Genomic DNA, 26,294 nt, shown 5'->3' with positions numbered 1-26,294 from the left:
AAAGATACTGAGAGGATTAAGTTATGTGTAAAGTGCCTGATATGCAGGAAACTCTGTTTAAGTGTTAACTGTGGCTATGGTTGCACCTTTTCCAGTATCATTCATCTTCCTTGAAAACATTGAGAGCAAACATGTTTCATAATCATTCATTTACAAATGGAGAAATTGAGAGAGGTGGTACCTCTGCTTCATACATGTTATATCATATAGCATGTGATACAACCACAAGTGACCACAAATACCCCCCAATTTCAGCTCATGGCTCTTAGCTAACACCACCTCTCTGCATCCCCTCTATGCTTTTGAGACTCTTTCAAGACTCGCTTATAGGCATCTCACTTTGAATTTAGCCAGAAATTTATCCTAAAGGACAAGGGTTAGTTACCTTGATTTGAACAAAAAGAAATCTGTAACAAATGGCAAAAATAAGGAAAGTTTGGAAAGTGCTCATCCTCTCTCAGCTCTGAGTTATATACAGTTGATCTCCCAAGCTTGCTCCCAGCATGCACTGAGACAGAAAAATCAATAACAAATTCAAGAGAGGAGACAGAGACATTTTTATGTAGTCACTAGAAAAGCCTTTCTTGCAAACCAATAAGTTTTGAATGTGTCAGCCCCTCCTACTGTCTCCACTTAATGCTTATTCTGTAGCTACTTTCAGACCTAAATCTGAACTGTTGCTCTGCTGAGCCCTAGAGAGTGGCAAAGACAAATTAATGGGATCCTCGTGTGCCAAAATAAAGTATGGACCCTGTCAGCACCAATATATGTTAAGTCCATTAAGGTCATTTTTAATGAACTGAACTTTTCATTGGAAAGCTTTGCCAAACTTGTTGAATTAAGGGGAAGAAACCTTTACAAAATTGCAAGATAAACTAATTCTGCTCTGTGTGAAGAAGAAATGGTTCATGACAAGTGTTCTGAGTTTACAGTATTTTATATTTTTATCAAATTCAGGGAAAAGAATGTACATTAACATCTACATTCTGTTATTAAGCTAAGAACTCCAAATGCACTAATAGCATTGTATGCTCTGATGGCATTTTAGTCCCTGGGACCTGGTTTCTTAAATCATCAGACTAGCCTCAAGGAAAACCAAACTTTTAAATCATGTTCTGTTCACGTAGGTCAGAAAAGCAGTGGAGAGAAAGATGGTCTGAAACAAGTGTCCTAGCTTCATTTTTCATTTGAGAAGAATGATTTGGCTCCATTTGTATCTGCAACAGTTAGAGGTCTATATTCTCTTTTCCCCAAATCTCTGTGTATAATGACTTTTAAAGAGGGGGCTTCTCTAACCTAGGAACACTTCCAGAATGCTCCAGAGTCTTCACTGATGGGTGGCTGGTTATAAAATAACCAGTGTTAGATCAGCATCGTGTATAAATTACTGAAGGCAGCCTCTGGTTTAAAACTGCCCCCAAATCCTTTTATTCTATAAAACAGCATTTTTATTGAGATTTAACTGAAGTATGATAGACAAAGAATTTAAACTTGCTTCAAGCTGCATGATAACCCAAACCTCATCAAGATGAATTAAGGCCTCCCCATACTGCCCAAGGGCAGCTCTAAGAATATAAATAAATCAGCCTATGATAGCCACTAAATCTGGGCACATTCACTTCTCGAAAGACCGTAAGAAACTTCTAAATCAGGAAAAGGTTTTTGGATTTCCCATGCCAATGCCTGGAAAGGTTTTAGGCTGTTAACTTTTTTATCTAGCTTGGTTTCAATCTCTGGGGCCAAGAATAAACCCAATATCAAATCACTCATAACATCAATCCATAACCTCCTATTTATCCATTCACTCACTGATTATTTTTTAAGCGTATTTATTGAGCACCTGTTATGTGAAGTTCTATCTTCATGGAGGTTTAGTCTTAGGAAGAGAGTTATTCCATAAATATTCACACTTGATTATCAAAAACTGATCACTGTTATAAGAAAACGAATGAAGAAGTACTCTTGGAGAGTCTGATGGGGCTTTCAATAGGTCCAAGGTCAAGGATGTCTTCTTTGAGAAGGGACATTTCAGCTGAGACCTGTAGGATGAATGGAAGTTATTCTAAACTGAGAGGAAGAGGAGATTCATCCAGGGAGTGACCCACACATTTCAAAACTTTGAGTCATGAAAGAACTACACACGTTTAAGCAAGTGAAGGAAGACTAGTACGTCTGGAAGCCAGTGATGAGGGGAGAATAGTAGGAGTTGAAGGTGGATAATAGTATAATGTAACCCTGGTAAGGAGTTTAGCTTTCCTTCTGAATATAACAGAAACAATCAAAAGCTTTACATTTTAAGAACCTCCTGGCTACAGCATGAAGAATGAGTTAGTAAGGACTAACAGAGGAAGAAAACAGACCAGTGGCTATTGTGGAAGTTCAGGAGAGAGCAGATGTTAGCTTCAGTGATCTGGCTTATGTGGCAGTGTGAGAGCCAGGACAGTGAGTTGGTGAAGAGCACGGATTCTATAGTAAATGGCCATGGTTTAAATCTTGCCTCTGCCATTTATTTAGCAGTATGACCTTGGGAATATCTGTGTGTCAATTTTATTATCTAGAAGTGGGGATGAAGATATTGTTAAAATACAATCTTTAGAAAGTTAAAATCATGATTTCTGTTAATAAATATAAAATGAGCACATGTCAAATTTTTGTTTAACTCATGAATTATGAAGAAACCAGTAAAATGATAAAACAAGTTCTAATGTGAATTGGATTTAGAAAAGTTTGTATTTTCTATTGGGCAAAATTATTTCCATTGACATGAACAGAAAAATAATGTCCATCACTTTGAACTAAAAACATCTCCATCATTACAGGCCCCCTACAAGGAACCTTGCATCTCTATATAGTTCCAAAATAGACTAATTGCCTTAGAATTTGACAGCCTCTGTAAGTCTGCTAGACTTTCCATTGAAAGAAAGCCAGTAATCTTGTTTGCCCATTTAACAATGTTTCTGACAATACACATCTCTTAACAATGTTATAACAAGTTAATGTATAGAAATGCTTAAAACATATCAGTGAGCTGCTTGTGTATTTTGGAAATTAATCCTTTGTCAGTTGTTGCATTTGCTATTACTTTCTCCCATTCTGAAGGCTGTCTTTTCACCTTGCTTATAGTTTCCTTTGCTGTGCAAAAGCATTTAAGTTTAATCAGGTCCCACTTGTTTACTTTTGTTTTTATTTCCATTACCCTAGGACATAGGTCATAGAGAATCTTGCTTTGATATATGTCATCCAGCGTTCTGCCTGTTTTCCTCTAAGAGTTTTATAGTTTCTGGTCTTACATTTAGGTCTTTAATCCACTTTGAGTTTATCTTTGTGTATGGTGTTAGGAAGTGTTCTAATTTCATTCTTTTACATGTAACTGTCCAGTTTTCCCAGCACCATTTATTGAAGAGGCTCTCTTTGCCGCATGGTATATTCTTCCCTCCTTTGTCAAAAATAAGGTGCCTATAGGTGCATGGGTTTATTTCTGGGCTTTCTATCTTGTTCCACTGGTCTATGTTTCTGTTTCTGTGCCAGTACCATACTCTCTTGATGACTGTAGCTTTGTAGTATAATCTGAAGTCAGGCAGATTGATTCCTCCAGCTCCATTCTTCTTTCTCAAGACTGCTTTGGCTATCCAGGGTCTTTTGTGTTTCCATATGAATTGTGAATTTTTTTGTTCTAGTTCTGTGAAAAATGCCATTGGTAATTTGATAGGGATCGCATTGAATCTGTAGATTACATTTGGTAGTATAGTCATTTTCACAATATTGATTCTTCCTACCCAGGAACATGGAATATCTCTCCATCTGTTTATGTTGTCTTTGATTTCTTTCATTAGTGTCTTATAATTTTCTGTGTATAGTTCTTTTGTCTCCTTAGGTAAGTGTATTCCTAGATATTTAATTATTTTTGTGGCAATGGTGAATGGGATTGATTCCTTAATTTCTCTTTCTGATTTTTCATCATTAGTATACTGACAAAGGATTAATTTCCAAAATATACAAGCAGTTCATAGAACTCAATGCCAGAAAAACAAACAACCCAATCAAATAATGGGGAAAAGACTTAATCAGACATTTCTCCAAAGAAGACATACAGATGGCTAACAAACACATGAAAAGATGCTCAACATTGCTCATTATTAGAGAAATGCAAATCAAAACCACAATCAGAATGGTCATCATAAAAAGTCTACAAACAATAAATGCTGGAGAAGGTGTGGAGAAAAGGGAATGCTCTTGCACTGTTGGTGGGAATAAACATTGATACAGCCACTATGGAAGACAGTTTGGAGATTCCTTAAAAAACTAGGAATAAAACCACCACATGACCCAGCAATCCCACCCCTAGGCATATACCCTGAGGAAACCAAAATTGAAAAAGACACATGTATCCCATTGTTCATTGCAGCACTATTTATAATAGCTAGAACATGGAAGCATCCTAGATGTCCATCAACAGATGAATGGATAAAGAAGTTGTATATATACACAATGAGATATTACTCAGCCATAAAAGGAATGCATTTGAGTCAGTTCTGATGAGGTGGATGAACCTATAACCTATTATACAGAGTGAAGTGAGTCAGAAAGAGAAAGATAAATATCATATCCCAATGCATATATACAGAATCTAGAAAAATGGTACTGAAGAATTTATTTACAGGGCAACAGTGGAGAAACAGACATAGAGAATAGACTTATGGACATGAGGAGTGGGGAGGAGAGGGTGAAATGTATGAAAAGAGTAACATGGAAACTTACATTACCATATGTAAAGTAGATAGCCAATGGGAATTTTCTGTATTACTCAGGAAACTCAAACGGGACTCTGTATCAATCTAGAGGGGTGGGGTGGGGAGGGAGATAGGAGGACGGTTCAAAAGGGAGGGGGTATATGCATACCTATGGCTGATTCATGTTGAGGTTTGACAGAAAACAACAAAATTCTGTAAAGCATTTATCCTTCACAAAAAAAAAATTTTTTTAAACATATCAGTGAACGTTAGCTATTATTGTTGTGGTTGTTGCTGCTATTATATCAAGGTAGATGTAGTAGAGATAGAAGTAAATGGATTTCAGATATATTTTCGAGGGAGAATTAGTAGAATTTGGAAATTGTTTGAAAGTGAGGAGTTAGGGAAAATGCAGGGTCAAGAGTAAATCCTAATTTTTCACGTGAGCAATTAGCTGTCCAGTTGAATCATTTGCTGTGATGAAGGTTGGAAGAGGAATCAGATGCTGAAGAGGGGACTCAAGAGTTCTATTTTGAACACTTTAAGTTGGAGATAACTTTGAAATATCCAAGTGAGCATGTCAATCAGGAGAGATGTCAATGTGTAGTGGTTAAGAGCATGAAACTCTTCTAGGTGTGTGGTTTATACCTGTTCCCTTATCTACATATTAAATGGAGATGATAATTCTTATCTCATTAGATTATTCTTGGGTTTTAACATTTATTTATAAAGCAGTTAGAAGTGAGACTTGTACCTAAGACACACTATTTAATTTTTTAAAACTTATTAAATATGTTAATGTTTATTCCTCTCAAAGAGTAAAAATGGCTCCCTATCCCAAATCTTAATTTAAAAAAAAAAAAAAGAAAGTTTCAGTATGAAGCCCAGATAAAAGGTCTAGACTGGAGAGTCAATACATAGAATTGCCTGAACTTTGGTGGTTTTTGAAACCAAGAATCACTGATGAGCACATCAGAAGACCACACCAAACTGAGCCTTCAGGCACTGCAATATTTAGAGTTTAAGGAGAGGAGGATTTAGAAAAGGAGTCTGAGAAGGAAGTGACCAGAAAACAAAAACAAGCAAAGTTTGATGCCTTGTGAGTTGAGGAGAAAGTAATTCAGGGAAAAAGGCACGATCAGGTGTCTCGGATGCTACTGGAAATAAGATAATTGAGGACTGGATATGTCAGGAATAGCAGAAATTTGGGGGCCAATACTCTGAAACGTTTATTATCAACTGTCTTTCTCCTGGCTATTCTCTTCTTGTTAAAGCAGAATAACATCCTGATGGTCAAGAGGGTCCCACTCTTAGTAAGATTCCTTCTAATGTTTGTCTGGAACCACATCAGAGAAAGCTGGCTCACACTCACAAGATGAGTTTAACAGAGTACTCGGATGTATGAGGTCCTAGACTTTGAAAGAGTCCAGTCATCTCTGGCTTCTTAGAACTTGGAGAGAGCTCTGATCTCCCACAGCATTTCCTTCTAGTACAAAGTCTCTTTGAAAGGAAAATGTGATTTTTAATGCAGTCAGCCTTTTTTCCCCTCCTTCCAGCACTGAGCATTTCTGCAAGAAAGCCATTGAGGCATTCTTGCAGAGGCCAGCTGCCTCTCAAAGAACTCAAAAGGGCATCATTATCATGAGAAAATGATGTCAACTACTTGGAAAATGCCACTAAAATAGCTTTCCCAGGATGCTTTAGAGAATTAGGGAACTGAGTCCTTTCTTCGCATCACTGGTTAGCAGTACTAGACAGGGTAGTCACTGAATTTTATTTCAAATAATCATACTGGTGACTGCACCAAAATTGTCATTTGTTTTGTCAGCTTAATTTCTAGAATCATTCTATTCTTGGTTATACTACTAGGCATTTTACACTGCTGAATACCCTCCCAATTCAGGCATGATATGGATATGAAGAATCTATGACAAAAAAGTGGTGCTATTAGATGTTTTGTAGAGTGGTATCTTGGACATCTTTACAAAATTTTGCTTGGAGACTTCAGTGTGCGTTGCATAACTAGCGTGAATTATTTGCAGTTCCAGAAAGTTATAAACTAACAGCAGCAGTTGAGAAATATTTTTATAATTCCACATGCAGATCAAGTATCCTTGACTAAAGAATTTTTACAATAAGTTAGATTATCATTTATTTGGAATGATTTAGGTATGGCTGTAAGTGAATGTAGAGGCATATCTTGGATAAGTATACTCTCAACACCTTAATGCTTTAGCTATATTTTTAAATAATCATTTTAAGTCTGTCTTAGTATGATGGATTTTATCTATAATTCTAAAACTCCTAAAGTGATACAGTTAAAGAATTGCCTTCCCTTTGTAGCATTCCCACATTTTATTTGTCTACTAATTTGAAGGTTTTTATTAAAAAAAAAAAACCTTTAATTTCCTAGAGACATTGAATAAATGATTAAGTAGATGAAAAAATGTGTTTCTATTTCCCTTTCTAACTTTCTTTCCCACCCAGCAGCAATGTTTTTTTCTTATAGATCCAAATGGCTCATAGATCCAAATGCCCAGCTAGATTTTAGGTAACTGTACCTTTTCCTAAAGATTTTACTCTCAAAGATTGTCCAAAATCAGAAGAACCAACTCTTTTAAGACTAAAGAAAAAGAAGAGAGAAAGACTGAGTTAAAAGTAAGATGAAGTAACACGAAATACCATTTTTACCAATAACAAATAATGATTTTTTGGTCCCCAAATGACATATTTATGTAAAAGACTTTCTGGTTAATTTGGCATAGAATTACTTATACAATATTTTATTTTTCCAATACACTCTTCTCCAGATCCCTCTGTGGTCACTGTTAAATGAGAAAATTTTAGAAAGGGAATAATCACGAATCTCATGCAAATATAAAATAATCATCTGTCAAAGATTGTATTGACCTCAATAATTAATGAAGAAACTAGGGAGATGTTACAACCAATTCAAAGGAAATTTAAAAGAGCCAAACAAATTCAGGCAAATAAGAATGCTGAAATGAATTTACAAGTAGATACAAAATGGGTTTATCTACAGGACAACCAATTACATTCCACTAGACACAATTAAGTCTCATTTCTATAAGCCTGAATCATTTTCATGATCAATTTTCTACAGTTTATAGAGGAGTAAAGATAACTCATGGTTATTTTAAATCTCAGAGATTTTAAAATTTTGCAATAATCAGAAAGAATGCACTGAACAGAATATCCAGTAATATTTAGGGTCTGTTTTAAAGTTGTTATAATTTTTTCCTACACTATTAAATTTATTCCCTCCTCACCCTTCACCCTAAAACCACCAAAGAAAGAAGAAAAAGAAATATATGGCCCCTATCAAATTATAATTCAAATGTTATAAGATTGAAAACTAAACTAAAATTAAATATCTGTAACGTGATTTCCTGCAAGTTTCAGTTTGTATTTTGAAACTAGAGAATGAGCTGAGGCTCGTAACAGCATCAAAACAACACTCCAGAGCTACTATATTGTTCTACTCATATTTTGAATAATCCCAATGATTTTTTTAAACAAACACGCATGTGAAAGAAGGAGGGAGAAAAGGAAGAGGAAAAAAAAAAAAAGTTAAACATCAGACTGTGTGTATAAAACTAGAGCTAAGTGGTTAATACCTGAGGTGACATGAGACTTAAGAGTGAATTGTTTCTCTATAGCATCGTACAAATAAAGTGATAGTTTTTTTTATTTCAGTCCATGCTTCTGACTCCGTAATAGCCACTGATAAACTAAACTGCTTTGGGATTTTACAAGTGAATTTGATTATCACTTATCTATTTTGTAAATAGGGAATGTGGTTATACCTCTAATTAAAGGATAAGCATTTTGGCAGTGAAATGAACAATGAAACTTGCAAACAGAAGAAACATAAATAATTTATTTGCCAAGGTTCTGTTCATTTGTTTGTTTTATCCTGGAGATGGGAAAACTAAATGCAGAAATCATATCAATCAGTTCAGAAGCTTAAGCCCACCACTTAAAGAACTCGCTTATCCAAGCTGTTCCTCATTCTTCTGGCAGCAGTGCTGCTACCAAGAGAATAGTTAAGTTGCCTAAATTAAACTTCAATAAGACATTGTCCATGTGTACATCCAGACAATTAACATGCAGATTTTTAAAAAGCACATTGACTCCATTTTAAAGGTCACACTTTAAACGTTCTAACTCAGCAAGAACTACTCAACTTCTAAACATTTCAGTTAAACCTCCAGGCTCATTTGACTGCCCGCTGCCTGACCTTTGTTCCTCCCACTTGTGGCCAGAAAGCTCAAGATAGTAAATACAGAGTTGGGAGATCCAGGGTTGTGGGGGAAGGTTTCATATGAAAAACAGTTATTATTCATTTGGCCATTTGCACTATTAGATATTTTTCTTTTGAAATACAATCTCCTGCCTTCAGTGAGAGAGAATATTATATCATCCAGTGTATGCACTAGAGAAATTAAACTGAGTGCCGAAAGACAGCACCACTTAAAGACCAAATTGTTCTTAATTGGTGTGAACTTGATGAAGACCTAAGGATAGTGGGTTGGGAGATATGCCAGTAACGCTGTCTGACACTTGATAACGTTCTCACTTGGGAAACATAAAGTAGATTAACCCTAAGTATCCAAATAGTCAAAAATATACACGTACCCACAACACACATAATTCTTTTTTCATTTAGATGCTGCTTTAAAATAAACAAGTCTCAATCATTGCAATGAATTCATGGGGCAGTGGCATCTCTTTCTATTTTCTGTGATTTTGGTGTATCTTCCCAGTCCTGGAGAGAGAACAAATGCAAAGTGATTGATGTTATAGGCAGGGAGAGCTGAGGGTTTCATTTGTGCCTCCTTCACATTCTAGATTGCATCTGGGACTCACTTTTAATCTAGGAGATAAAATATAAGTCAGTTTAGCTACTTGTCATTCTCATAAGTTTCTCTATGTGGGAAAAGATGGAGACAGATGCCTAAAATCAGTTTTGAGAGAACTGATGAATCTCCATGTGCTTGACATGTCCACTAAATGTTCTATAGAAGGAGTTGGAAGACTACAACCCAATAGGCCAAATTTAGACCCGTCCATCTCCCTTCCCATTCCCCACCCCAGTTTTTATAAATAAAGTTTTATTGGAACACAGCCACACTCATTTTGTTTCATATTGCCTGTGGCTGCTTTCACAGAGTTAAGTTTTGCAACAACAAAAACCCACACACATAGCCCACAGAATCTAAAATCTTCCCTATCTGGCTCTTTACCAAAAAATCTATCTGATTCTTAGTCTTTTGTAATGGTCACTGAAAAGGGCTATTATAACTGACAGAGCAATAGTCCTTACTGGATTGGAAAAGCTAATAGGGTACTTTTCTTTCTGAGATCTTGTCATCTTTTTTATTTAAAAACAAAATTCAGGACCACATTATTAAAGAAGCAGTATTCATCACTGTTGTCAAAGTTTAAAGACTTATCACTTGCTTTGGGGTTTCTCTTATATATACAATAGCATGGTATATATTTTCCTTTCTGTCCACACCTGGGTTGTAAAATTCAATGCTTGTATATTTGTTATGATTTTTATCCCAGGACTCAGGCAGACAGATGTGAATATATAATAAGAGGGTTAAAATTATTTTGATTGCAGAGTTTGGTTTTATATTCCTATAAGATGGCTACAGGTAGCATTATTTAAAGAGAAAGATATTTTAATCTTATTGCATGCGTTTTCCCTACCACGTTCTCGAGGTGCCAGAAGATGGAGTCAGGAATTAAAAAATGAAAGGGGGAGGTGATCCTGTGATGAGAATTTCTTGGGAATAATTCTGAGTGATGCTTCCTCCTTAATCCACCTTCCTGACAAGATTGTGTATGACCCTCATCCTCCTCTCGGGCGTGGCTCTTCAAAGGTAGCAAGTGTCAAATCCTTCCTCAGGGGACCCCTCCCTGCCTCAGACACTGTTGGCTCTGGGTCTCTGTTGCAGTCTCCCTGCCCAGGTTTAGACCAAAACTTTGTTTTGCTTCTTTCAGTTTGAAAACTTGGATCAATTTCCTGTTAGAATTTCAGCTTCCCTAAACTAGATGGGAACTATTTTCACTTGCTGCGACTTAATGCTATAACCTTCTTATCACTTCTTTCCTTTTCTGCCAAAAGCAGGGTTAAACAGCCAGGTTTGCATGCCTCCTCAGCACGACTCCCAGTGCAAAAGCAGTAGGATCATAGAAAAAAATTTTTTTAAGATTTTTATTCCAAAGTCCTTTCTCCAGATTATTATACTAACTTTGTGAAAATATTAGTGGTGCCCTCAAGGCTTTTTTTTCCCTGGATACTTCTCAAGGTCATTTCAGATATGGCAATTGTTGATTAGTTGGAGGAAAACAGTCTTTTTATTTATTTATTTATTTTTAATTTGGATATTGTCCTACCTTCTAGAGAAACTTAGGGACGTTCTCGTTAATATGACTTTGCTCGGTGGGGAGGGACTGGAGGCTGTCAAACAAACATATATGGATGCAAAACTTCTCGTTTACAGTGACATGCCTGTGGATTTAAATTTGTAGCAAGGGTTTTCTCTCAGATATAAAAAGAATCGCAGGCCAGACTAATTCAAAGAATGTGTGAGGAACAAGGCTTTGCTCCATTCTTGGAAACTTTAAAAAAAAAAAAGAAAAAACCCTCTTTCTCTTTCTATATATAAATAAATCTTGGGAAGCACATTGAGCAAAAAAGCAAAGAAAGTTACAGAATCTGAAATCCAGACTAAAACAAAAAATATATATATATATACTTCCTTAAATATCTCTAAGGGCTTACTTTGTTATAGTTTTTAGCATCAGTATTAGTCTGCTGTAAGAATAGCCAACATCTCGCAGGAGGCACAAGGGCTGGAATTTAGATCAAGAGAGAAGAAATCAGTTCCCTGCTCTGAAGAGCCACCACTGTGGGTGCAAAGCTGGGAGAAAGCAGGTGGTCTGTGGCTGGAATATCTTCCAGCTGGGGGTTCATGTGACACTCACGAAGAAACCCATCCGGAGACTGGCAGATGAGCTCGTGAGCTGCCCTGAAGCACCCAGCACAGGCCAGGACAGGGTGGCAGAGCCCTGAGCACGTCCTGAGACTGCCCTGGGGCCCAGTGGCAGGGGGGATGCGGCCCCTCCCGGTGCCTGCGGTCTCCTGCCTGGGGCTTCTCATCCTGTCCTCTTGTTTGCTTGCGGACTGCAGGTTCATCCCAGAGGCCTGGTCGGCCTGCACGGTCACCTGTGGTGTGGGCACCCAGGTGCGGGTGGTCAGGTGCCAGGTGCTCCTGTCTTTCTCTCAGTCCGTGGCCGACCTGCCCGTTGACGAATGTGAAGGACCCAAGCCGGCGTCCCAGCGCCCCTGCTACGCAGGACCGTGCCACGGGGAGGCTCCCGAATTTAACCTGGAAGAGACAGATGGCCTCTTGGGTGGCCTGCAGGACTTTGACCAGCTCTACGACTGGGAGTATGAGGGCTTCACCAAGTGCTCTGAGTCCTGTGGAGGAGGTAAGAAGGGGGCTAGGCCTCAGATCCGTGCCGTCCTCTTGGCCTTTCGCTGTAGCTTCTCTCTCTGCGGGCAGTTGTGTGACGTGATTGTCTCTAGTCCAAGAAGGCTAAGTAGGGGGAAGAAACCCTTCTAAACGTAAAGCAGACTGAATGAAACATAGAGGTATTTCTCTCTGGGCCTGTCTCTCTTAGACTGTCAGCTATGAGTAGCTAACACAAGGAATGCTTTTACTTTTACTTGTCCTTCTGATATTTTGCACTACATCTCAGTATATCTGACAGAGAAACTCTGTTGACATGGGCCTGGCAATGCTCTTGACATTCACTTTTGTTTGTCTATGCCCTTGCCTCAGTGCCTGTGGTGTGAACCCAGATCAAAGACGACAAAACCGTCTGTTGTTCCCAAGGACGGAGTATGCCACCTCTGACTTTCTCAGCTGGTCTCCAAAGTAATATCTGTTGACAAAGGGAAAGAATGTATAATGACAGTTAACACTGAGGTTACCTGGAACTGGAAAGGAGTTTAAAGATTAAAGCCTGATCCCACTGCCATTTTATCAATGCGAAAACTGAGATACAGAGAGCTGAGTGATTTTTTTCAAGATCACACATCTAGTCGGTGATATTTGGGACTAGGCCTGCTGTTTATTTCTCTGTTTAGGGTCCTTGCATCATACCTCACTTCTTTAAACACTTAGAGACTTCCTGAAGCTTTATCATTGAATGAATGTTATTTAAATAATATTCAATGTTTCCATGTATATTAATCTGGTTCTCTTAGGTCTAGTCCATGGTGATAAGAGATTCAGTCATTTTTCTATTTCAGGTGTTAGTGATGAAACCATAGTGGGAGAAGAAGGTATTTAAGTCAACAATTAATTCTTTAAGATTATGATCTTTTGTACTACTGTAGAAAATACATTAGATGCATATGGTCACTGGGGTTCCCTGTGGTTCAGTTGGTAAAGAATCCTCCTGCAATGCAGGAGATTCTAGTTCAACCCTGGGTCAGGAAGATCCCCTGGAGAAGGAAATGGCTGCCCACTCTAGTGTTCTTGCCCAGAAAATCCCATGGATAGAGGAGCCTGGCAGGCTGTAGTCCATGGGGTCACAAAGAGTTGGACACAACTTAACGACTAAACCACCACCATATGGCTACTAACTCCCATATATACTCCCAAGAGAGATTTTGATAGGCAAGGAAAGGCTGGCTGATTTCCCATCAAATCTCCCTCCATAGCTATCAATAACCCCTCTTGTCACGTTAAGGATCTGCATTCCCAGCAAAGTTTCTTTCTTAACTGGTATAAAAATATCTATATTAAAATGATTTCCCAAACTGTCTTCTAAACCATGACATCTTGGAAACTCTTTTATAAAAGCATCTTTTGTCATTACTGGGAATGTAAAAATACATGTGCCCAAATTGTTCATGTGTAGTTGAAAAGGAATGGATAGTGGAACAAGTACAAGCAGAGAATCAATTTTCTCCATCAGGTCACTTTGTAAGCATTTAATAGTCTTGACCTTGAGGTTCTCTTTTGTTTCTAAATCTTCCAATTTCAGACCATGGAGTTCTTAAGTGTTTTCATGGAGAGTCTGTTATTTTGAAACCTAAAATTTTCCATCTGATTCTGGAAGACAGTTTCTTGGAACTCTACTCATCCATGTTGCTGGGGGCGCCTGCCACTCACAATGAGGGCATCTTTTCTCCCATGTTTAATGAGGGAGAAGCGTTGAGTAAGCTTTGATGATCTCTGGGCCCAGGCAAGTTAAAAGGTCAGATGCAAAGGACATAGCCAGTGGCTGCAGTTGCTTCATTGCAATATAAGGAACCACTCAGGATTTCGGATGGTGTGTGTTTATCCCCAGTTTCCATGATCATCTGAATTGAATGATCATGATCTTTTGTCTGAAACAAATGTGCCTTGAAAAAAATTATTTCTGCCCTCTATTATGATTCTCTAAGTCAAGTGGAACTTTATGAGCAGATGGGGAAAATGATGCCTTAATGGAATACGTAAATAACCAGATACCTTTATCTTTAAGATTCTAACCATTCTGCTAACCAGGGGAATAAAATTCAAATCACTGAGAGTATGTGGACTGTTTATCATTTAAACTGTTTTCAGAATATATTGATTTGGAAATAATATTTTGTATGCCTCATATACAATTAATCTATGCTTATAGGAACTGAAGAGATATTTGTATAACATAAAGTGTACATCATTTATATCCAAGGCAGGGAAAGTTCCTGAAATGTCTTAGGTCTTTAACTGTCAACAACTGCGCATGCTTACCTATAGTTGTGTCACTGTACCAAGGTAATATATCTATGCCTAAAATGTTGAAAGTTGAAAATACCAAAGTAGTAAAAAAATATGCTTGGGTCATATGATCCATATGATGCCCAGACACACTAAAAAATTATTTCAGCATACAAGACATGTATATTTAAATTTTTTTAATTCATTTATTTTTAATTGGAGGATAATTGCTTTCCAGTATTGTGTTGGTTCCTGCCATACATCAACATGAATCAGCCATAGGTATACATATATTCCCTCCCTCTTGAACCTTCCTCCCACCTCCCACGCATCCCACCCCTCTAGGTCACAGAGCACCAGTCTGAGCTCCCAAAGTCATTCAGCAAATTCCCGCTGGCTATCTATTTTACATATGGTAGTGTAATGTTCGCATGCTGCTGTCTCCATCCGTCCCACCCTCTCCTTCCCCACTGTGCCCACAAGGCTGTTCTCTATGTCTGCATCTCCACTGCTGCTCTGCAGATCGGTTCATCAGTACCATCTTTCTAGTTTCCATATATATGTGTCAATATACGATATTTGTTTCTCTCTTTCTGATTTACTTCACTCTGTAATAGGCTCTAGGTTCATCCACCTCATTAGAGCTGACTCAAATGTGTTCCTTCTTATGGCTGAGTAATATTCCATTGTATGCATGTACTACAACTTCTTTATCCATTCATCTGTCAATGGACAATCTAGGTTGTTTCCCGGTACAGGACATGTATATTTTGAAATCATTGTTTGGCAGTAACATTTTATGGTATTGTCACCTTTGATCTTACATCAAAATATAACCCACAAGGCTGAAGATTTTTTTAATCATTCTGCTGAAATCAATCAAAAATGTGCAGAATTAACAGCTTTTAAATCAATTTGAGGTTATTCTAATTTTATTGTTTTTGCCATCTCAGAAGATGAAATTGGATAGACACAGAAGATGCCTTTCACCCAGCAGAAGTAGTGACCAGAAGGAACCCGTTAGTAATTTAGGCTGTAGCTGGTGGCTGCAATTCCCTGAGTTCTCATCAAGTATTAGATAGCAGTTATGCTATTTTGGGAGATATAAACAATGAAAACTCCATTTTCTGGAAGATTGAAAGTGAGCCTAATCTGTTCAGACCTGTGTCCTGGGTCGCACTATCATCTCCTGGTTATATTTTAATTTCCCATATGTGAATGGATAAGTGTAGTCAAGGAGAGCAGATCTGAACCTGAACAGCTTTATTATGTTGATCTCTTAAATGGTAAAATTGATATTAAAGTCTAGCTGAGGGAAGACTTGAAGCTGACATCAGCAAGTATTAATATTAAAAGGTCAAATCCTTTCCCTCTTGCTCCCTTTCCCTTATCAATCCTCTCCTTTTGCTCTGTCAAGAAAGAAAACTCAGATTCAGAAAGGATCTTAGGTACATGTGTGTTCTTTGTTGGTTTACAATGTCCTTCTGAGCGAGTAAGTTATCGCATTAGAAAAGAGTACACACTTGATGAGTTAACTTCTCTCAAGCCTGACTGCCCTGAGCCAAGTATACTGTGAGCTCAGGTGAAGTCTTCAGACATCTTCCCTCTTCACCTTCCCACACTGCCATCCCCAGGCTGCTCTCTCATGCCTCCTCCAGGCCCGCTTTCCTACCACCTTGGCCCAAATTGCACATTGTGCTTTGGAATACCCTGCCCTTTAGGCATCTCATTCGTTCATGCCACAAAAATGTCTTGTTGTGTTGACCGCAGGGCTGGTCCCAGATCCTCCTTCATTACACAGAGCTCTGCCCTTAGGCTCCACCACCCTAGGCCCCACCCAGGAATGCTATGACTACAGACCCCTGAACTATCATGAGGCATCCTTCTAGAAGAAGGTAGTAACTCTGGAATGCTTCCTAATCTCAACAATTAGTTACCCCAAAGGTGATTTTTAACCTGAGCTAGGATTATTGGGTGAAGTCATGTAAACATGTTCCATGTGTCTCAGAAGATTTCCTGTGTAGAGACTTTAACCCTTGCAACCCCATTCCATGCAGGCTTGGAAGGACCTCAGTTCTACAAACCAGGGCTTCACAAAGGGGAAACGGGTCACATCACTTAATACACCCCTCCACACATGACCCTCCTCACAAAGCAAGCCCTTTCATATGAGGCAGGAGACAAAAGCTGTATAATCACTTCCTCCTTCAGGTACTGTTAACTCGAATTCATGAGCTTTTCGATAGCTGACTAAAGCCAAAATATCTTTTATTTTAGAGCAACATTTCGAATCTCTGAAATACTACCAGGTCGGCAAATGAATTGAAACCTTAATTTCTAACAGGATCACAGCTCTAGATTCTGTATGGAGTAGTTCGCCTTGTCCACACCTTGTCGTCACGACTTTAATAATGCCAGACTATTCCAGTGGGAAGTATCATCGATGATACCAATAATTTCTTATGAAATGTTTTGCGATATTATCATACCATGAATTTCAAAAGGCTCATCCCAGCTGCAACCAGGAAAACACCCTGGAGTCAGCATTCCAGAGTATGATGGAATATCTTTAATGTCTAGCATAAATCTCCAATGCTCCACCCTGAACTGGCTGTGATATATTTAAATTAAATTTTTAAAGCTCATAAAATGGCTTAGAAAAAAGAAAACTGACATTCACAGCTACAGGGTAAATACTGTGACAATTTTTTTATGTTTGATTTGTCAGATTTAATCAAAAAAAAAAAGGCAGTTCTGATTCTGACTTTTAAATGTCACTTTTTAAATGATGGTCTTGGTGAGTGACCTTTCTAAGTCAGTGTAACATCACCTCGGGAAGCATGCGCCTGTGATCGGAATGATAACTTCTTGGGGGAACATAGGATAGATAGGAGGAAGAGAGTAACAGGCCTGATAAGTGATAGGTCAGTTGTACTATAGTTAGGTACTAACTAATGAAGCAATGCAGAAAATTTTAAAAAGAAAATATATGTGTATTTATATATATAAAACTAATTTTATGGATTGCACATACTCTCCCATAACTATATACAAATGTTTAACAATAGATATCTTTATCTGAATATATAAATATATATATATGCTTATACACACACACACACACACATATGGCTATAAATGACTTACAGCAAACTATCAAGAATGTCCTGTTTCTCTTCTTTCAACTGAATTCTGCTGAAATGATTCCAGAGAAATGTCTAGGTTATTCCTGAAGATCTCCAGCAGATATAACAGCCTCATAGTATTTTTAAATGTCAATATTTTCAGTCATTAAAGCTCCAGTGCTAAAGCACAGCCAGTGCCGCTTCATTGTCTATCAACTGTAAGCTTAGCAAGTCTTTTCACCCTTCTCAGTCTCAGTTTCCTTATCTGTAAAATGGGGATAAAGTAGAGTCTTGTGGAGTTATTGAGATTAAATGGGGCATGTCAAGCTCCCTGCCTCAATACTTGACTAATAATGTGCACTCTATGAATTTTTCCTATTGCTGTCATGACTGTGGGAAGCAGGGTGAAATGTCTTGACACTGTATTACCAGGTTACATGTGTCCCTGCCCCATGAAAACCCACCAATTGACTATATGCCAGTCACTCCTCAAACTCCTATTTTACTAGCTCTGTGGTCAGGGGTGTGTGGGTAGTGGTAGGAACATTGTCTTCCATGAATGCCATCATTAGATGTCTTGTTCTCTCTCTCCACTCCAACTTCCCAAGTGGCCCTGTGTTAGTTGCTTAGTCATGTCCAACTCTTTGTGTCCATGTGAACGGTAGCCCACCAGGCTCCTGTGTCCATGGGATCCTTCAGGCAAGAATACTGGAGTGGGTTGCCGTGTCCCCTCCTCTGGGGGATCTTCCTGACTCAGGGATGGAACTCAGGTCTGCTGCAAGGCAGGCAGATTCTTTGCCATCTGAGCCACCAGGGAAGCCCCCCAAGCAGCTCTAGGTCACTAAAGAAATGAACCAAAATCAATAGGAAACCAGAAAAGCACTGGATGCAAGGCCCCAGAAGCATAGCAGTTTACAGAATGCTGGCTATTCAAATGTGGCTCTGGGCCTGCCTTCCAAGTACAGTCATCTCCTGTTGATTAAAATACAATGTGTGAAGTCTTGGGGTCATTATTTTGGTCACCCTGCTCTCCTTCTGCTTTAAATTATCCTGTTTCAGCATGGGCAGCTGCATAGCTGGGTGGTAGTTTTTCAAGCATTTCAGCAGTCCTGGTAGCAGCCTCGCCCCCATGGGGGAGCTGCCCTCCTTAAGGGGCACAAACTCCTGAGTGCCTTCTCCAGACAGACTGATACCTGACGAGATGGGCAGTCCCAAGCTTTCAACTGCCCGACACGCAGCTAGTCCTCCCAGTCTCAGAGACCTCCCACCAGCTGCCTGTCTACACTTGCTCAGCCCCCGCACGCCTGCTCTGGCCTTGATGGTGTCATCTGTACACAGGTGTCCAGGAGGCTGTGGTGAGCTGCCTGAACAAACAAACCCGGGAACCCGCGGACGAGAACCTGTGCGTGACCAGCCGGCGGCCCCCCCAGCTTCTGAAATCCTGCAGTTTGGATCCCTGCCCAGCAAGGTAAGGGGTACGCCAGCCGCCCTACTGCCCAGGAGCGTGATCAGAACGGGGCTTGTGTGTCTGTCCGTGGGCAGGATCAGAACGCTTATTGTTACCCAGTGTTTTGAAAACCAATTAGCATCAGTTCAAACTCTTAGTCAAATCCACTTAAAGTTAATTGAAACCAGGGCTTTGGAATTCTAGCCCAGTGATCATGCTCAGGGTCCAGAAGGCTCCGTGCACAGAGGAAAAGCCCCGTGGTGTGGCCGGAATGTGCCCGGGCCCCACTGATGCTTTCTCCCCAGGGGAATGTGAACTGACCACAGGAGGCAGGGTCTTTGCCACCTCTCAGCCTGTGTCCCAAGCCTTCCCACCCTCATAATAGATAGGCTTGTGGGTTGCAGGAACTGAAGGATCTGGGTGGTATCACTGAGCCACCATGAAATCCCTCTGCACACAGCATGCAGATTCATTATAGCATGCTCTGGAGTGTGTCATTTCACACGCAGAAAATCAATTCGAGCATTTCATTGTTCAGCCCTGCCTGGGTCTCATTATTAACCAACCTTGAGTTTTAGTTCATCAGTGCAGTCACTGCTTCGGTCCACACAAGTTTATGGTGTCTTGGGAGACTTGCCTTCAGATACTTGTTGAGAGCCAGTCTCTGTAGTAGCTCAACCATCTCATCTATGATTCTGGTTTCCAAGGGGAGACATTTAAAGAACCAAAGCCAGTCTTGCAGGTCTGCTGATGCGATGAGGAATGTTCCCCGATCAAATCCTAGATGAGAAGGAGGTTGTTGTTACTGAAGGATATTTCTTGTGTTTCAACAGAGTATCACACAAGAAGCAATGTGTTGCCTCTAGGAATTAATGATAGGTTTCTGGTCAAGCTAATACTGCTTATCTTACTTCTCAATTAGATGCCTTTCTTTGGGATTTAGAAGATACAGGTTGCAGGCCTCCTCAGATTATTTCAGGGCACACAATCCCACAGTGACACTCTCCTGCTCATCGCCAGAGTTGCTCTGTCTGTTGATCTGAAAAGTTGTTCTATCTATTGATCCCTCTTTAAGTGCAGAAGTGAAGGGGACCATTAATGCCATATCCTCTAAGGCAACCAGAAAATCAGTCAGCCACTGCTTGGAGCAGCACCTCACCCACGAGAACAGCAGCTGGTTAAATAGAGTCAAGGGCTGGGTCACAAAAAGCCTAGATCTAGTGCATGGAATTCTGAGAAAACTCTTTTTCTATGCCTGCCCACTTCTGTGTCCTGACCTCACTATTTATCAGTGGACCTAAGACCTAACTGCATGGGCAAGAAGTCCAGACCCCCTCTATTTTTTTTTTTTTTTTCCCCTCTATTTGACTACAGCCTCCTATATAGGAAGAAGCAGAAGGGATATAGGAAGAACAGCCTCTGGGGGCCTTGGCTACCAGATCAGGAAGCCCTGGTTCTCGTTTTAGCTCTGCCACCCACTAGCTGTGTGGCATTGAGCAAGATGCCTGCCCCTTCTGTGTCCACATCTGCAAAATGAGCTAGCTATACAAAATGATCCGAGGTCACGGTCCTGTTCAAATAATCCCATGGTTCTCCATGGCTCTTGTGCTGATAATCAATATCAGTGCTATTCTGCTTGTTTACCAACACTTTAAAAACAAGCATGAGGGTCTTTCTAACCACATCCCAGTGGTGTGATGACATCCAAATGCTGTGATGACCTGAGGCAAGCCCAAGAAGTCAGTACCTGGGACAAACAAAATCTTCTGGGATTTTCAGCCACTAAACCCCTGCCTTCCTGGGACAGTAGAAGAAATAGGACACAAGATGTTACTTCCCATCCTCCAAGTACAGACTATAGTTAAATTAGATAAGCTTACTTTACTCTATGACCTTTTTTTTGCTGACTGGAAAACAAAGACTCTTGGGCTTAACATTGTTTCATTTGCTCCAGTTCAACCCAGGGCTTTAATTTCCACCAGCAAACCATCAGACTGAAGGGCAGAACGTCTTACTGGGCACGGCCAGGGTTTTCTTCGGCCAACTGTACACAGCTGAGCTTTTGTGGAATGATGCTAGTTAAAACAACAAAGGGGGCCAGAATGGCCTGATATGACTCGCTCTCTTCACCTCCTGTCCAAGAGCCAAAGCAGAGTTTCATCTTAAAATAAGAACTGTGTAGAGGTGTATCTCCTGTGGAATATTTCAGTCTGACATGAGGAACAAAAAATCTCTCCTGCTGAATGTTTATGTCAGATGTATGTGAAAATGTGTTTTGTAGGGGTGTAGCAGTGTGTTGTTTTCCCAAGCACCTTCTATTCATTTGGGACTAATTTAAATCATTGATTCACAATTCTTCGTCTGCATGGATCAGCGTTCCCTGCACAGTGTGAGGTATTCCCTGATGGGCTCCAAGTGTTTATACCCTGTCTTTTAGGCTCTTGACTCATGCTGATATCCATGTATTCAAAATAGAAAAATCCATAGCATTTTTGGTGGGATATACAGAAGTGATGTTCAAGTCTTGGTCATTGGGCTTATGACTCTTAGAGGTGGTGCTGGTGAAGAGAAGTAGCTTTTCTAGGAAGTTATTTGTCTTATTGAGCACCAGGTAGGAAGCCACTTTTCTTCTCGTGTATGGTCAGAGTTATCTGATCACACAGAGAATACCAAAGGCCTGGGAGGCATGTCCCATCTGGGCTGTCTCTCTGAGATGAAACTCGCCATCTGATTCCCTCTGTGTGATTCGAGCTGGTATCAGAAGCACATTTCCAACTTTCACTAGGTTGAGGCAAATAAATTCTCATGCCTGACTGTGTTCTCAAGTAGGAGGTATTCTGATTGCTCCAAGTTGTATGTGCATACATGTGCACAGACTGAGACTGCCTGCATTTTTTAGGACACTTAAAAAATTGTTAAGTCACTAAGTCATGTCCAGCTCTTTTGCGACCCCATGGATTGTAGCCTGTCGGGTTCCTCAGTCCATGGGATTTCCCAGGCAAGAATATTGGAGTCAGTATTCTTCAAAAGTCATTGCCTTTTGAAGGGGATCTTCCTGACCCAGGGAATATCCCAATGTTTTTCCTACATTGGCAGGAAGAATTCTTTACTGCTGAGCTACCAAGAAAGCTCACTTAAAAAAATAGTAGCTGTCTACTGGAGAGGACTAGGGTTTTGTTTTTGTTTTTTTTTTTCAACGCAAATTTAATTTTTTATTGAAGTGTAGTCAATGGCACCCCACTCCAGTACTCTTGCCTGGAGAATCCCATGGACACAGGAGCCTGGTAGGCTGCAGTCCATGGGGTCGCTAAGAGTCAGACATGACTGAGCGACTTCACTTTCACTTTTCACTTTCATGCACTGGAGAAGGAAATGGCAACCCACTCCAGTATTCTTGCCTGGAGAATCCCAGGGACGGGAGCCTGGTGGGCTGCCGTCTATGGGGTCACACAGAGTTGGATACGACTGACATGACTTAGCAGCAGTTAATTTACAATGTTATGTTAGCTTCAAGTGTATAGCAAAATGATTCAGTTATTTTATATATATATGTTCTTTTCTATATGTTATTATAAGATTTGAGCATAGTTCCCTGTGCTATACAGTAGGTCCTTGTTGTTTATCTATTTTATGTACAGTATTGTACATCTCTATTTTCTGTATAGTAGTTGTTCAGTCACTCAGGAATGTCCAATTCTTTGCAACTGCAGCATGCCAGACTTCCCTGTCCTTCACCATCTCCCGGAACTTGCTAAAACTCATGTCCACTGACTCAGTGATACCGTCCAACCATCTTATGCTCTGTCATCCCTGTCTCCTCTTGCCTTCAATATTTCCCACCTTCAGGGATTTTTCTAATGAGTCAGCTCTTCACATCGGGCGGCCAAAGCGTTGGAACCTCAGCTTCAGCATCAGCCTTTCCAATGAATATTCAGGGTTGACTTCCTTTAGGATTGACTGGTTTGATTTCTCAAGAGTCTTCTGAAACACCACAGTTTAAAACCATCAATTCTTTGGTGCTCAGCTTTCTTTATGGTCCGACTCTCACATCCATACATGATTATTGGAAAAACCATGGATTTTTGTCAGCAAAGTGATGTCACTTCTTTTTAATATGCTGTCTAGGCTGGTCATAGCTTTTCTAGCAAGGAGCAAGCATCTTTTAATTTCATGGCTGCAGTCACCATTTGCAGTGATTTTGGAGCCCAACAAGATCAAGTCTGTCACTGTTCCCATTGTTTCCCCATGATATGACCGGATGCCATGATCTTCGTTTTTTGAATGTTGAGTTTTAAGCCAGTTTTTTCACTCTCCTCTTTCACCTTCATCAAGAAGTTCTTTAGTTCCTCTTGGCTTTCTTCCATAGGGTGGTGTCATTGTATATATTAATCCCAAATTCCCAATTTATCTCTGTCCACCCTTTCCCCTTTGGTAACCATATGTTTGTTTCCTATGTCTGTGAGTCTATTTCTGTTTTGTAAATAAGCTCATTTGTATCATTTTTTAGCTACCACGCATAAGTGTTATCATATGCTATTTGTCTTTATCTGTCTGACTTAGTTAACTTAGTATGATAATTTCCCAGTCTATTCATGATACTGCAAATGGCGTCATTTCATAGCTGAACAATATTCCATCATATTTGTATACCACATATTCATTATCTATTCATCTGTTGAAGGACATTTTAGGTTGCTTCCATGTCCTAACTATTGTAAATAGTGCTGCTATGAATATTGGGGTGCATGTATATTTTTGAATTAGAGTTTTCTGTAGATACATGGCCAGGAATAGGATTGCTGGATGATATGGTAGTTCTATTTTTAATTTTTAAAGGAACCTCCATACTGCATTCTGTTGTAGTCATACAAGTTTATATTCCCACCAACAATACAGAAGTGTTCCCTTTTTTCCACACCTTCTTCATCACTAATTATTGCAGACATTTTAATGGTGGTTATTCTGAGTGGTGTGAAATGTACATCACTGTAGTTTTCATTGCCTTTCTCTAATAATTAGTGATATTGGGCATCTTTTTATGTGCCTCTTGACCATCTGTTTGGAAGAGGACTAGATTTTAAAGTCCTTGCTATCAGCTTCATGTTTTAATCCTCCTTTGTGTTCACCTTTCTAGAACCTAGAAGGTACAGTTTCTAGAACCTAGAATAATGTCTGACATATAGTAGATGCGTATTAAGTGGTTATTGATGGGACTTCCCTGGAAGTCCAGTGGTTGAGATCGCCTTCCAATGCAAGGAGTACATTTTCAATCCCTGGTCAGAAAGCTAAGATTTCACCTGCCTGGCGAACAAGGAACCAAGACATAAAATAGAAACAATATTGTAATAAATTCAATAAGGACTTTAAAAATGGTTCACATAAAAAAAAAGTGCTTATTGAATAAATTAGTATAAGGACTAGGACTACATTTTTCCACAGTAATACTTTGTTGTTGTTTAGTTGCTATGTCATGTTCAGCTCTTTTGCTTCCCCATGGACTGTAGCCTGCCAGGCGCCTCTGTCTACGGGACTTCCTAGGGAAGAATACTAGAGGGGATTGCCATTTCTTTCTCCCAGGGATCTTCCTGACCCAGGGATTGGACCCATGTCTCTTGCACTACAGGTGGATTCTTTATCACTGAGTCCCCGGAAAGCCCATAGTAATGCTTAGATCCTGATAATAGCTGGGCCCCATTGCACTCTCTCCTCTCTATCCCTCCTATCCAGTCTCTCCCACCCACCAGGTAGTGCTAAAAATGCTATTATTAGTCTCTTCTTTATGTTTAAGGCTTTACAACTTAAAACATAAATAACCTTAGTATAAGTAACCCTTTAGGGTAGCAGCTATGTATGGCAAAATATCCCCAAAGTTAAGAATATGAAGAAGACAAGCTTTATCAGAGGAGAGAGTGGACACAATGGAGTTTGAGTGCGTGGTTAGCATTACCCAGGGAGGGGTGTGATTGTCAGGAGAATTAGAAGATAGTGCAGCAGGGACTGGTGTTAACTCCTTAACAACCTGGCCTACAATTGGCCAGAAGAAATTAGGGCCATTTTTGCTTGTGAGCTGACACCTGTGAGAATTTTGCATCCAAGTTGGTAGCAAAGAAGGTATCAATACAAGGAATAAAAATTATTTAAGATGTCTTTACCATCCTCCCAGTAGTGTGTGTCTAGAAGGCCATAGTCCACCACCACCACCCCCAACCCTGCCCACCTTCTCTGATAGGTTAGACCTGCTTAAGGGAGAAATATGCAAACAGGAGCCAAGATCAGTCTTTAGGAAAGACATCTGCCCCCTGTTCCTAATTAAAAAGCTAAGTATTTGAATTATATAAGTATTTCATGAATATTCTCATTCTTTGACCATCAACCACCGCAGAAGCAATCTAGAAATAAAGGCACATGCTGCCCTTTCACCACCATGCTCTGCAGCACCACACCCTTCTTCTCCCCAGAGATCATCACTGTTCATGGTTTGGTACCTTTCCAGACCTTTTTCTATGCATTTGTATACATACATGAACATATACAAATATATAAGATTCTTTTCCCTTTGTAAATGCGATCATATTACATGTATTGTTTGGCAACTTGATTTTTCCTTAATAACACGTACCAAACATCTTCTGCATCCCTAAGACCACCAAAATAAAAACCCACAGGTAGATTAAGACCTGTGTTCAAATCCTGCTCTGTCATGGTTAGCTATGTGACCTTCAAGAGGTCATATATCTTTTTGGGTTCTCAAATTCTTCATCTCTAAACTAGGATCATAGTAGGCACTCAGAAAAATTAATCTTCTTTTTCCCTTTTGTTTTTATTAAGAAATATTTTTAGTTTGCCTTCAGGACTTCACCTCAAGTTTGATGTGCTTTACTTTCTTATTCAGTTGTCTTAATAATTAAGCTCTACTGACCATCTCCCCAGTTTATAATAGCTATGACATGAGCAGCCCAAAGAAAGGCAGAAAGCACTCCCTTAAAATAAAAAAAAAAAAAAGTAGTCTGACTGTTATTAATTATAAGCATTTGATAGCTCAGCCAGCGTGTGTTGAAAAGATTTGGTAAACGTACGTGGAGGAGGGGGGAGACGTCCACAATGAAAGCCAGATGGCTGAAAATGAAGGAAATTCCAGGCAATTTCTGCAGCTTTGTTCTAACATACTTTTTAAACTAAACTTTTATTTCTCTGC

The 26,294-nt window shown here is 39.6% G+C and overlaps 1 protein-coding gene across 4 annotated transcripts in view; it reads left to right on the top strand.

Annotated features, from left to right (window-relative positions):
* Positions 1–26,294, top strand: part of ADAMTSL1 (ADAMTS like 1) — a 1,078,174-nt gene that overhangs the window by 839,802 nt on the left and 212,078 nt on the right. For all 4 annotated transcript variants that reach the window (XM_043891080.1, XM_043891079.1, XM_043891082.1 and 1 more), the window contains 2 exons: positions 11,956–12,257; positions 18,991–19,120. In XM_043891080.1, coding sequence (XP_043747015.1) covers positions 11,956–12,257; positions 18,991–19,120 — 432 coding nt within the window. The remainder of the gene's footprint in view (positions 1–11,955; positions 12,258–18,990; positions 19,121–26,294) is intronic.

This window comes from Cervus elaphus, chromosome 29, assembly GCF_910594005.1.
Source record: "Cervus elaphus chromosome 29, mCerEla1.1, whole genome shotgun sequence".
Taxonomy (NCBI): Eukaryota; Metazoa; Chordata; class Mammalia; order Artiodactyla; family Cervidae; genus Cervus; species Cervus elaphus.
The sequence above is the reverse complement of the archived record's forward strand: the minus strand, read 5'-3'. Positions and strand labels throughout refer to the sequence as shown.